The following is a 13,869-nucleotide window of genomic DNA, read 5'->3' as shown; positions in this document are numbered from 1 at the left end:
TTTTTTTACAAAAAACTTTATTCCTCAGCTCGCTACCATACAGAAGATTGACAATTTTGTAATGAAACAACAGAAAGTTACATATGTTTATATATTTATATATTTTTTCCATGTGTTTTATTGTTTTATTACATATAATTCGTTGTTCGTCCATATTTTATTTCTTATGAAGGATTTACATTTTTTCCCGACGTTTCGTTTCGACCAGTGCGCAATCTTTCCGAAGATCTCCGGAAACCCCCGAGTGGCTGCACCGCGCTGCATTGTGGGTAGCTCTTCTCCGCCATCTGTCCGCCATCTTTCTCCACAGCGAGTCAACAGGGCGAAATAACAACCGGTTTTGGATGAACATTTCTTCCGAATCTCTCCGTTTTTGGGTATCCAGCGGGCGGGTTCGGGTTCTTAGGGTGTTCTAACAGCTCCAGGTGGAACCAGGTTCGAGAAAGCGTCCGCACGTCAGCCACGAAACACCAGATTCGTACCAGGACATGGGCCGCTCCAGGAGCCGCAGCTCGTCCCGCTCCAAGCGCTGCAAGAGCGGCAAGCACGGCAAGAAGCGGAGCCGATCCCGCTCCAGGTCCCGGTCCAGGGATAAGGAGCGCTCCAAGAAGCAGCGCTCCAAGTCCCGCGAGTCCAAAAGGAACCGGCGCCGGGGCTCCAGAGAATCCAGGTCCCGATCCCGGTCCAACACGGCCTCGGGGGGCGGTCGCAGGGAGCGGGCGGAGAGGGCCGCCGCCGCCTCGCCGCCGGAACGCATCGACGCATTCGGCCGCACGCTGAGCAGGAGGAGCGCCCTGGACGAGCGGCAGCGCAAGGAGGAGGAGGAGCGGAGGGCCGAGCAGGAGAGACAGCGGAGGATGTGAGTGTCTGTGTGTGTGTCTACTGTGTTGGGACAAGCTAATGCTAATAGCATGCTATCGCTATGGCTAGCCAGTCCATCCCTAGATCATTGTGTTCAGTCCGAAGGCCCCTAGAGCGGTGTGTTCAGTCCGAAGGCCCCTAGAGCGGTGTGTTTAGTCCGAAGGCCCCTAGAGTGGTGTGTCCAGCCTGAAGGCCCCTGGAGCAGTCTGTCCAGCCTGAAGGCCCCTAGAGCGGCGTGTCCACTCTGAAGGCCCCTCGAGCGGCGTGTCCACTCTGAGGACCCCTGGAGCGGCGTGTCCACTCTGAGGACCCCTGGAGCAGTGTGTCCAGTCTGAGGACCCCCGGAGCAGTGTGTCCAGTCTGAGGACCCCCGGAGCAGTGTGTCCAGTCTGAGGACCCCTGGAGCAGTATGTCCAGTCTGAAGGCCCCTAGAGCGGCGTGTCCACTCTGAGGACCCCTCGAGCAGCGTGTCCACTCTGAGGACCCCTCGAGCAGCGTGTCCACTCTGAGGACCCCTGGAGCAGTGTGTCCAGTCTGAAGGCCCCTAGTGCAGTGTGTCCAGTCTGAAGGCCCCCAGAGCAGTGTGTTTAGTCTGAAGGCCCCCCAGAGGAGGAGTGTCCAGTCCCTAGGCCTCCAGAGCAGTGTGTCCAGTCTGATGTCTCCAAGAACGGTGTATCCAGTCTGAACATCCCTGGAGCAGTGTGTCCTGTTTAAGAGCCTCAGAGCTCTGTCCATTCTGAAGGCCCCTAGAACGGTGTGTCCAGTTTGAAGGTTCATAGAGCAGTGTGTCCATTCTGAAGGCCCCCAGAGCAGTGTGTCCATTCTGAAGGCCCTCAGAGCAGTGTGTCCATTCTGGAGGCCCCCAGAGCAGTGTGTCCATTCTGAAGGCGCCCGGAGCAGTGTGATCAGTCAGAAGGCCCTTAGTTCAGTGTGTCCAGTCTGACGGCCCCTAGAGCAGTGTGTCCACTTCGAAGGCCGTGAGAGCTAGGGCAGTGACGGTGTGAATTTTTTCTTACCGCGATGAAAAGCAATGCACTCTTTTTGTTTTTTCTTGTCAGTCGGTGTGCATTACAATAACAGGATAAAACAGATAGAAGCTTAGAAAATATATAGGGATAAGGTTCCAATGAGGAACGTTAAATTACGGAAATCATAAATATATTTGTATGTGTGTGCATGGTCCGCATCGGGCTCGACGCCAACAGGGCTCTATGCGCCCCGATCGCAGAGAGCCGTGTCTGCTTCCTCCAAATGGAACAAAAACGTTGTGTTTTTAGTTGTTTTATTTGGACGGGGCACAGATGACCCCCCCCCCCCCCCCACCGAATAGTAGAATAATTGCATTGAACAGCCAAATTTGATTCAACTCACAAAATTCAGAGTTGGGTACAGCCCTAGAAATAATTAATATTTAGTTTTTTATGCACCAAAACATAGGAAGATGGTTCTCCAAAGAGGGGGATTGATGGCCATTTTGTGCCACAAAAAGCTGTGCTGTGGTCATCCCACAGGTCGTCCACAGGACAGAGTTGTTGCAGCAGTTCTTGATGGCTAAAGAATGATTAGAGTGGCACTGCAGGTGCAAAAGTTGAACTCTGTCCTAGATGCAATGGAACAAATACTCTGTGTTGCATGCCAAGCATGCTGACAGCACAGGTTTAAAAACAAAAGGGTGTGTGTGTGTGATTTATAATAATTGGATACACAAAAGATATCTCCCATATGTGTAATGGACTGTCCCTTCCCCTCGTGCACGGCACGCAAGCTGAAGTGACGAGCAACTGAAAAGTTTTGTTTCTCCAGAAGCCCCTGAACATAGGATGGTAGACAATCAATGATGATAACTAAATAATGGTTATTGTGTTTGCATTTCATATCCCCTGTAACCTTTACCAGCAAAAAAATTAAATACAAAAAAATATATATCTTATTTGCGTTGATAGAGGTAGATGAGCTCAATACCACGGTGGCATCACGTAACCGCGGGATTGTAGTCAGTCTGAAGGCCCAGAGAACAGTGTGTTCAGTCGGAACGCATGGAGCTGTGTGTCCTATCCAGTCAGGGTGAGAATAAACACCCGCCAAATACAGATGACTTTGCAGAGTGGCTGCTAAATCTGTGAGGCTCACCTGCCACAGTGGCATATGCTGCTCACTGCCGACTCCATCCCTTCTTTGTCTTATTTTTTATTTATATCATATTTTGCCTTCAATGTTGATTTTTTTTAAAGTTGCTAGCGAAAAAGGTGAGCGGCTCCTAGAAGTTGAGATTCCACCAAACACAGTGTCTAGTGCATAGAAAATAGTTAATGTTACACCCTGTATCCAGTCCTCCAGTCTCCACCCGCCCTGTCCTGCAGGGCTTAGCTCCCCGTGCACACATTGTAGGGATGCCACGGTGAGGAATGTTTCCCACTGATCAATAAAGTCATGACAGCACCGGCGTTACCGGAAACACCTGACATTTTACAACGGGGCGTGCCGCGTGGAGCGTCTCTGTTATGCATAGTTGCTAATAACGAATGGAGGCAGACTGGTCCCGATCTATACCTGATCCAAGGTCTGCTACAGCCTTCCCTCTCCTCCCTGATCAGCAGACTGTGCTGCAACTCTGCTGCGACACCTACACTTTTGTAGCGTCAGACTAAGTATTGATACCATGCTTAGTATTTTACAAATTTGAATTGTTTTGTTCATTTGATGAACGTCAGTGCTGATACGTGGAAAAATAACTAAATGTTTTTATTTTGGTATTGTTTTATTTTAAAAAAGGGGCAAAGTGGCGGTGGGCAAATTTTTTTTTATCAGTGTGCGCCTGAACACCGTGTCACCGATAACTGCGGCAACCCTAACACATTGTTAAAGTACTGTCCACACATTCCAATGTGCCATCTGGAATCAGGTGAGCGAAGTGTTAAAACCTGCGGGACAGGAGGAACCTGGGGACAGGATTGGGGCACACAGGTAATGTCAATACACACAAGCTCCCCTCCAACTGTCAGAGTGGAACAGTAGTATTTCCCAGCTTTTCTTTTCTGCCACGACCCTGTTTACCACTAAAACAGTCGCTGACATGTTGTTGATGTTACGGCCTACTAACAGTTGACAGCCTCGGTGTGAATCCTAAGCTTGTTTCTAATGGGCCACAAAGCTGTTTTCCTTGCTGGAATGCGTGAATTAGTACAGCCTTGTAATTTTGATCTTGCAACACAAGCTAATCTCCATTATTTATTTGAAGTGGGTGAATTTGATTACATTTCACTGCACATGCCGCAGCACGGTGGTTAAAAAAACAAAGCACTTGAGTAGACAGGTCACCGAAGGTACTCAATACATGAAGGCCGACGGTTGCAATTAAATGATCACTTCTAGATTTGGGGCTGTGGTTGTGTGATGTTTAGGGGCCACATTACAGTATCATAAATGGGATTTATTTATTTTTTTGTTTATGAGCTTTAGATCTGTGTCCTTTAGCCTTTTGTTTATAATTTGTTTGTTGTGAGGAATGAGCAGTTCTTGTAAATTGAATCCCTCCTTATGCTTAATACGAGTAGTGGTGCATGAAATGTATTTGCCCAAAGTCTTTATCATGGTTAATCCATGCAAACTACAGATCTAGTATTTGCTCAATTTTTAGGTGCTAGCTCTGCTCCTTAATATTTGCAGTATGTGAACTGGGTCAAACATTGATCTGTATAAAACCCTTGGCCGCTAACCTTTTTTTTTTTTTTAAAGAGGCTGCAGTCTAAACTCGGGGCCGCCAATTACCCCAGTGAAGTGAAGTTCCTCTGGGCAGGTGTTCGCAGAACAGCAACGCTGCTGCGACCGCGCATCCTAAAACGCTTCGGCGGGCGCCACGACTACCGCCCGCGTCCTGCTCATTGTCTGCTGACAGGTGATAGCAGTCTGACAGGGAAGCTGCTATTGTGGACGTGTGTGGTGGCCAGAGGCACAAAGATACCTGAGATCATCTGCACTGTCCCACACCTGGCCTCCACTGCGGCCCCCTTTATGGTCCTCACTGCCTTATAGCCACAGGGCCACTTAACCAGCCATACACATGTTAATATCCAGGCGTAGACACTCTGGAAAAGGAAGGACTGGAGGCCCGAGTAGGGAAAGGGCTCTGGTATCTGACACAAAACAAAATCAAATTTAGGAAAGGCAGGTTGTGTGTGTGTGTGGGGGGGGGGGGGGGGGGGGTGTTTATGTGTTTATCGTTTGGCCATGCGACAAAGCATCGCCCGGCGCTTAAAAGCTTCCTGTTCAGAAAGAATTTAAAAGTACAAATTGCGTTTAAAAAAAAACCCCAAACATTTAGAGTAGATAAACAGGAGGTCATGTGACCTACGCCTTAAACCCATTATTCGGCTGTGGCCCTTGACAGCTACTAGCTAGATGACACTGATATCAGTTAGGCTGATAAGCCACTTTCTCCACCTGCCTTTCTAGAAACTGCCACTGCCATTCAGAACCCGTTATGAGTCATTATGAGTAATATTATAAGTAATATCAGAAAGAAATGTTCAATATATCGATATCACAATATCGTCTTAGAAATTTAGAATTCCATGTCAAGAATGAGTTGGTCACATTGAACAATATATTGTAATTTAAAGTTTATCAGACCCAAACTCATATTGTCATTTTTGTCAATACGAGTTGTAAGGTAATACTTAAAACCTATATTAAAGTTTGTCCCACAGATATTGCTATCTCCTATGTATGAGGTATTGCCCTGAAGGAGTCTTCCACTATTGTTGAGTGAGAGTTATGGTCTTTGGTGGGGTATGTGGTGTAAACTGAAGGTAAATACCAGTCAGTTCTGTACCTAACATGACACCCTTGGCCTCTTTTCTCCTGTCCTGTAGGTTTTTTTGTTGTTGTTTTTTTACATCAGTGTTGTAGTAGAGACCAATTTCTGCCCTCTTATTTCTTTAAAGTACACTTATCAATGTTCTGTGGCAAGTACTGTTGATTTGAAGTGTCTGCTTTCATGCTTTATTTTTCACTTTTTAGCTTAAACGCTTCCTCCTTTCAACATGAAAATCACATTTACCGAGAGATATGTACACTGTGAACAACATTCAACTTCGTTGACCAACGATTGTACGGTTTATATGTTGGTCTCAGGTTGGTTTGTTGTCAGTCACGATTTACTTGAGACGCACCAATCAATTGGCCAATCAGTGTCAGATATATCAGATTCTGCGCCCGTCAAATTGACACACATACACACATACATACCGACTTTTCGGTATATTGCTATATTTTCGAACGAGATATAGGATGAGACGATTTATATCAATATAGCTTGATGTTGCGTAGAAATACACGACACCTTTTTTCCCTAAAGCCCTGCAGTGTCTGCATCCCTCTCTCACACTCTCCACGCAACCTTCTTTTTTTGTGAAGTCGCTTGAAAAAAAAAAAAAAGACAGTTTTTGGGGCATGTTTCAAGAAATACGGTTGCTTGTTATAAAAATCTGACAAGGGACCTCTGCGCTATTTTCCCGCAAAAGGTGCTCAACAGCCGGGCACTTGCCACCGGGCCGTGAGAAGACGGGTGGGAATTTCAAGGGGTCTCAGCTCTGATTGCGTTGGATTTTATTTGTACAAAAAAGCTCTGTCCGATAACCTGGAGCACTTTTTTATTTTGAGATTTATTCGCGTGGGTGTAGGGCCCGTAACCTTGTGCAGTTTTGGAGAAAATTTTAAACTTATTTAATGGTCAATGTTTTATTATCAACACACAATTGAATTTTCCATAAAAGAAAAGTTACAAAAGTGTTTGTGTATGCTGTCAATCATAGTTCTTAGAAAGAATCGGCCAAAATCTGAATTGTAAGGTCCGATTTATTAAAAAAAATCTGAATCTTGCATCTCTACGATTTACCAAAGGGGTTTTGGGAATCTCGACCAGTCTCCATGCTAAGAAGAACCACCTATCTTCTTCCTTTTTTTCTTTTTTTTTTTTACCATAATTTATATTTAAAACATTGCACAAGATTGACTTCTCACAAACACCACGTCGTCTCCTCCCCTGTTCCCTCCCCCCCCGCAGACGGCAGCAGGAGATCGAGGAGAAGCTGATCGAGGAGGAGACAGCCCGGCGGGTGGAGGAGCTGGTGGCCAAGCGCGTGGAGGAGGAGCTGGAGAAGAGGAAGGACGAGATCGAGCGCGAGGTGCTGCGGCGCGTGGAGGAGGCCAAGCGCATCATGGAGCGCCAGCTGCTGGAGGAGCTGGAGAGGCAGCGGCAGGCCGAGCTGGCTGCGCAGAAGGCCAGAGAGGTAACGCTCGGTCGTTTGGAACGCACCCCCCCTCCTCCTCTTCTTCCTCCCTCTCTTCTGTTTCCTCCCTGAGATCCCCAAACTCCACCCCTTTCTCCGGCACTTGCGGCACCCCCCCCCCCCACCCTGTGGCTGCCCACTGGGCCACGTTGGGGGCTGTGGAGTGACCCCTGTTCCCTCATAACGTTTCAGAATCGGTCCCAGCCATGGTACAAGTTTCACCGGCTACATGAGGGTGTTGAGGTACTTGGTGAGCAGCATTTCTGGCTGGACTACAGTCAAAGTGCAAATCCAAATTAAAAGAGGTCTGTTGTCGTCCTCTTCGGCATTGGGATAGTTTGCAATTACATGCACGGTTTATTTAGTTCTCACCGTCTGCTAAGGGTGAGAGTTTTTGCCATGGCTGAGTTGACGGACCAGGCTGATGTCATTCTGTTCCTCTACCCCCCCCCCCACCTCCCCCCCACACCTGTTTTTCAGTTTGAAGTATCACTTGTATATCTGTAAGCATCTCTGTTCATTTGTCTAATAATAATAAAAATAAAAAAGCTCTCGTTTAAGTTGACCCCACTGTTTCTCAGTCAGTGTCTGTGTGTGCAACGGCGGCCATGTTTTTAATGCCTACTCTTCAGCCTCAGGGTCGGGTGTCACCCATTAGAACAGTGATTTCCAACTTTCTTTCGGTGCACATTGCAGCCACGGGCTCCTTTAGTTAAGATGTCGTCTGTGGGAGCCCAATCCTGAGAAGATATTTATTGTTGGAGAACCGCTGCATCAGGAGGCTCTTCTTGTGGGGTTCCACAGGGAACGTTTCCGAGCACCCTTATGGTTGCATTTTGCCGAATAGGAGCTAAAATATTTCCTTAATTGCTTTTACCCTATGAAAAAAATAAAAATAAAAACTCTCAGGCTGCCCGTCAATCTATCCCAATCACCCCCCCCCCCCGACCCCCTCCACCTCCTACATATGCCATAATGAGCACAGGGCTTGTTTACATTACAGTAGAAATGGGCGGACTGGGTTAAGCCCAGCGACCCCGACATGTCCGAGGAGCAGCCGGTGGCCCGGTGCTAATTCACTGAGGAGCGCTTGTCCCCTTGGACACCCTCCGCCCTCATGCCGAGTCTGTCCTCCCCTCCACCCCCCATGCGGGGTTTGAATTGAGGGGCCACCGACAAGGGCAGCAGGCAGACAAGTGTCCAAAGTACCATTCAATAGTCCTGATAAAGACACGACACATGGTTGTGGTTCTGGACTGGTCTCCCTGGAGGCCCAGGTAGTTTTGTCCTCGACTCGATTGGGAAACGAAGCAGTTTCATGAGGAGCAGAGGGCACGTTCTCAGCGGCCGTCTCTGTGTAGATATACTCTACCAGACTTCATTGATCCCAGAAGGGAATTTTGTCTTGAGACGAGAGCACAGCTGTCAGATCTCAGGAAAGTTTTAGTTGACGATTAATTGTCAGACATATAGTGTCTTCTAATGCTTTACGCCTCTTGCTGAAGAGATATCTAGTCACATTGAACAACATTAAAACACATCGCCAGGCGGTCACCTTTACAAAGTCACAGCTGTTGCCGGCTCTCGGAGAGGCGTAGATCGGCCGTCAGGACCTTCTGATTGACGGGGCGATTGAAGGCATTTTTCCTGTGCAGTTCTTTCCTCCACCTCCCCTCCCCCACCCCCCCCTTTAATAACGCTTGTTTTAGATGGCATCCGCTCTGGGATACATAACAGTGACGGACCACCACATTTCCTGTTTCCTGTTTGGAAAAAGGTCAACACTCTCTGGCTCTAACCTCTTCTCTGCTAACCCTGATTATTATCCAGTTTGATGTCTCCCCCCCCCCGCCCCCTTTTTTTTATTTATATATATATATGTTTTAAAAACTGAACTTTTTCCTCACGAACAGAACAGGAAAGCCAAACGTATGTACTGTGTTGTGTCCTCACCACCTGCTTCTCCTATAGGGTCGCTGCTAAAACTACGCTTTACATTGTTATCTCTACATATACATCACTGATGCTGTTTTTGTTTGTTTTTTTTTGTTTTTTTTATTTTGGACACACCGCTCTGTGTTAACACCACCACCGTCGTAACAAGCGTTTGACCCCGGCCGACCTGCAGCCTCCAAGCTCCGACCGTGAAATAGACTGTACAGTAACTGTACCAAGGTCCCTGCTCTCTCTCACACACACACACACACACACACACACACACACACATACATTCATACACACATTCATTGAGGGTTCCCACGCGTCCTGGAAAAACTGGAACTTTCTAATGTTGTTTTCCGGTCTTGGAAGAGTCATGGAAAATTGTCCAAAGTCCTGGAAAACAAAAGTTGCCCTGGAAAAAAATGTATTCAATGTGCAACGAAATATATTTTTAACTAATATCTATAGAATACTTATTTGTATACATTTATATATAATATTTTATTGATAAAATGTTAAATTTTCTTCCCTGGCAACCCTCCTTCAGGTGTTTGGGCTTTCAGAGCTCAGGAACTTAAGGTGTATGATGGTGGACGGTCTAAAATAAGTGGAATAAAAAAAAGAGCTATGTGAGTGGACAGGGTCTTGAATGTCAATACAACGTGCCCTGGAAATGTCCTGGAATATGAATTTCCGGAGGAGAGTGGGAACCCTGGGCGTGGGTTCACGGCCACGGCCAGAGAGACGCTCCGAACCCAGCTGATCTGAGCCGCCAGAGCAGAGGGGAATAAGCAGCGTAAAGAGACTTAAGCAGTTCAGAGATCAGTTTTAAAGGGGATTACCCCCCACGCCCCTCTCGCCTACACCACCCACCTACACCGTCACCACCCTCCCCAGGAGCGCTTCTCTCTGCAGGGGGGCCACACAGTCTGGACCAGACAGTAAATATTCAACCGTGTTAATGCCGAATGCTCTCACCAGGTTGTGTAGGTTCACAGGCAAGGGAAGTGCGTAGGTACAGTATACGTGCATTGGTGAGCTAAACCTATTCCCTCCATTTTATCCTTTTCTCTCTCTCTCTCTCTCTCTCTCTCTCTCTCGCGCTCTCTCTCTCTTCTTGCTTATAATGATAAGAAAAAAAAACCTCACTTTTTTTTTTTTTTTTGTTAATCTAGAATGTGCTGTCTTTTTTAATCTGTCTTCTGAGTGTGACGTTTGGGTCGCCCCTTAGTCGTGATTACCGTTTAGGTTCATTGTTTTGGTGGGAGGGTACGACGGCCATTAGAGGTGGGGTAAAGAGGAGAACGGCGGGGCTTAGTTTCACCTCCCTTCATTGAATTAATATTTAGATTTTTCCTGAGGGAAAAAAAAAAAATGCAAATTTTAAATAAGAAACAATTTGGGGCGACGGCAAAGAGAATGCCCAAAAGTGTGTCCATGTGCGTGAGAGACGGAGCGAGATTCTATGGTGCAATGAGGTACTTCTGTGAATGACTGGGCGCGCGTGTGTGTGTGTCTGGGTGTGTATGTTAGCATTGTGCGTGGGCGGGCGTGTGTGTGAGTGAGTGAGTGTGTATGTGGAAGACTCAGGGCTAGCCTTGTGCGCTAACTGTGCGCCGTGTCTCCCTCCAGGAGGAAGAAAAGTCCAAACGCGAGGAGCTGGAGAGAATCCTGGAGGAGAATAACCGCAAGATCGCAGACGCTCAGGCCAAGCTGGTACGTGCACACACACACACACACACACACACACACACACACACACACACACACACACACACACACACCAGAGCAGAAGGACGCGACTCTAACAATGAAAAAAGGCTTTTATTTGATATATTTTGCTGCATATTTGGAATTAAAATTGAATAATGAAATGGTTCATGATAGATAAAATGGATAATTATGATATTAATTGTAAATAATAATTATATTATTATTGATTACAAATTATGATAATAATGGTAATAATAAAAATATAATAGTGGTTGTAGTTGTGTGGTATTATATATATTAGCATTAATATTAGGAATATTTGTAGTAGTAATAATAATAATAATAATAATTATAAATAAATATTAATTGGCGGTAATAGTAATACTACAAAAATAAATGAAGTTGTTATAATAATGTTAGTGGTAATGATATACAATAATAATAATAATGACGATAACACTATTAATCCCCGGTGAGAAATTCTAAAAATGCTGACGATATGATGCTGATGACAGAAGTAGACTTTCTGTGGCTCCGTCTCCCTCCTCCGCCCGCGCTCCGTCCTCAGTCTGTTTGGGCTGAACTTGTGTGTTTAATTCTGCCTCCGAGGTTTGAAGTCGTGCTGAGCGATAGAACGGTTCCTTTCCCTCGATGTTGAAATAGGGTCATCTCGATCATTTCCACAAACTCTTCCACAGATTTGTTCATTTATAGAAGCGTCGTCAATTTGGAGGATCTAGAGCTGAACGTTCACCTCCAGCCAATTAGGTTTGGTGATGTAGAAAGAAGCCCCGCCCCCTCCCTTGCGGGGCGGTGTCTCTTGTAAACACACGGAGGAGACGGAGCGGCAGCGTCCCAAACCCTGAGAAGGAGAAAGACGATGTGTCGTTGACAACAAGGCCACACACATCCATAGTTTGGGTTGTTTTGGGATTTATTTTATTTATTATTATTGTTTTGATATTTGACTTTTTACCAAAAACAAATGGTAAAAATTTATTGTGTGAAATATGTTGACGAAATGTGCCGGCGAAGACAGGCAACACCAAAAACATTATTATTTTTTTAGATTCAGGCCGACTCATGTATGTATTTTATTTTTTGTTAATTTTAACAGAAATTGTGTTCTTTTTTTTATCATTATCGAATGGTATAAAATACTTAATCATGATAACATTTTTGGCCATATCACCCAGCTAGTTTGGAGTAAACAACGTCTAAAACCAAGAGGAGAATGACGTTCCAACGTGCCCTGGGAAACCTGGAATTTACTTTTCCAGTCATGGAAAAGTAATGGAATATGTCAGAATTACGCAAAAAGGTCCTGGAAAAGTTTAATTAAACGGGCAAACCATTATTTTCATGCAGCAAGGTTTATTTTTAGGGTGGATATGTACACACTAAATACAGTATTTAAACATGTAAAATTTAAACTTCTCTGGTTGAAGTTTTCCGAATCTTTGTGACATCGGAAAAATGTACAAGTCAAGGGATAAGACAAAAGGAGAGGAAATTGAGAGGAAAAAGATGCAACATAACAATCATAAAATGTAAACACAAATAATAAAGTATTAATGAAATGAAGATCAAAGTAATACAATAAAGATAATAATAAAAGGCAGATTGTGAATAAGAAAAAGTGAAATGAGGTAAAATACAAGATAAAATAATAAACGAAAGATAATCATAAAATAAGACATAAATAAACTAAAAAAAAAAGATAAAATGTAAGATGAAAGTAATGACAAAAAAATGTGTATATGTGTTTATATATATATATATATATATATATATATATATATATATATATATATAAGGATAAATAAAAAGAGAGGATGGTGTCAATGGGTGAACGCCCAGTTTCTCCTCAGAGGGAGAACAGGTCAGAAATAAGAAGAAAGAAAAACAACAGTGAAAAGGGTCCTGGAAATGTCCTTGAAAAGGGGATTCCTTGAGGGAGTGGAAACCCCGAACGGGCCCAAAACAAAGTGTTACAGCTGCATCTCCAAGGGACCGGGGAAGGTTCTGGCATCCATGTCTGACTGTGTGTGTGTGTGTGTGTGTGTGTGTGTGTGTGTGTGTGTGTGTGTGTGTGTGTGTGTGTGTGTGTGTGTGTGTGTGTGTGTGTGTGTGTGTGTGTGTGTGTGTGTGTGTGTGCAGGCTGAGGAGCAGCTCCGCATCGTGGAGGAGCAGAGAAAGATCCACGAGGAGCGCATGAAGCTGGAGCAGGACCGGCAGCGGCAGCAGAAGGAGGAGCAGAAAATGATCCTGGGGAAGGGCAAGTCCCGGCCCAAACTCTCCTTCTCTCTGAAGGCCACCGAGTGAGAGACTCCGCCTCCACCTCCTCCTCCACCTCCTCCTCATCGCCGTACTCTTCCTCCTCTCCGGAATGCTCGCTTCGTTTTTGGAAGTGCCGAAGGCCGAGGCCCCCCCCCCCGCCCGCCCGTCCCCCACCTGACCTCCACACACTCAAGGCCCTGGAGATGTGGCTCCTCTAAGCCCCCCCCCCTCCCCGGCTCCGACTCCACCCCTCCCTCCACCAACGATGACTCTAGTTTGTGCTTTTCTTCTTTTTTTTGGTCGGAGTTTTTGTTTCATCTTTTTAAAAAGGAACTTGAACTTGAGTGTAGATTGCTGTTGTTACATGACACCCCCCCCCCCCCCCCCCCGCCCGGACCCCCGGGTTTAACTTAGGTCTTAAACCCCCCCCCCCCCCCCCCGGTAATATGGATGAATGCGTGCATGTGCTCGCCGCGTCCACTCCGGCGTATTTAAAACGGCGGCGTGAGGCTTGGGAGTTGTCTGTGGTTTTCCTGCTGCGGCTTTGTTTTTATTTTTATTTTTTTGTTTTAAATGTATTTAAAGATGAGGGAGGGAGGGAGGGAGGGAGGGAGGGAGGGAGGGAGGGAGGGGTGGGGAGGTGAGAGGAGGTGAGAGGAGGAGAGACGGCGGAGGAAACGATCCACCCCCCCCCCCTCCCGGGCCGGGTTCCTTAAACTTGTAAGACCACACGGTTCGCCTCCGCACCGCTCGCCTTTTTCCTTTCACCTCCCCTCCCTGGAGC

General features: G+C 46.1%; 1 protein-coding gene across 1 annotated transcript; it reads left to right on the top strand.

Moving 5' to 3' along the window:
- The first annotated feature begins 304 nt into the window (after positions 1–304).
- LOC307243788 (arginine and glutamate-rich protein 1-like) lies at positions 305–13,621 on the top strand. Its single transcript, XM_080018741.1, has 4 exons — positions 305–859; positions 6,926–7,151; positions 10,725–10,808; positions 12,966–13,621. The coding sequence occupies exons 1-4, from the start codon at positions 489–491 to the stop codon at positions 13,128–13,130; spliced, it is 846 nt and encodes a 281-aa protein (XP_079874867.1). The 5' UTR covers positions 305–488; the 3' UTR covers positions 13,131–13,621.
- Positions 13,622–13,869: the final 248 nt, after the last annotated feature.

The sequence above is a fragment of the Zeus faber genome (genome assembly GCF_960531495.2).
Source record: "Zeus faber genome assembly, chromosome: 18".
In the NCBI taxonomy this organism is placed as follows: Eukaryota; Metazoa; Chordata; class Actinopteri; order Zeiformes; family Zeidae; genus Zeus; species Zeus faber.
Note: the sequence above shows the minus strand (reverse complement) of the source record. Positions and strands in the feature narration are given on the sequence as shown.

What these genes read in the sequence shown, in the direction of transcription:
- LOC307243788 (XM_080018741.1), top strand. Translation starts at nt 489, where the DNA reads ATGGGCCGCTCCAGGAGCCGCAGCTCGTCCCGCTCCAAGCGCTGCAAG. An exon ending in CTGCGCAGAAGGCCAGAGAG is followed by an intron (nt 7,152 to 10,724) that starts GTAACGCTCGGT and finishes GTCTCCCTCCAG; the next exon opens with GAGGAAGAAAAGTCCAAACG. An exon ending in CAGACGCTCAGGCCAAGCTG is followed by an intron (nt 10,809 to 12,965) that starts GTACGTGCACAC and finishes GTGTGTGTGCAG; the next exon opens with GCTGAGGAGCAGCTCCGCAT.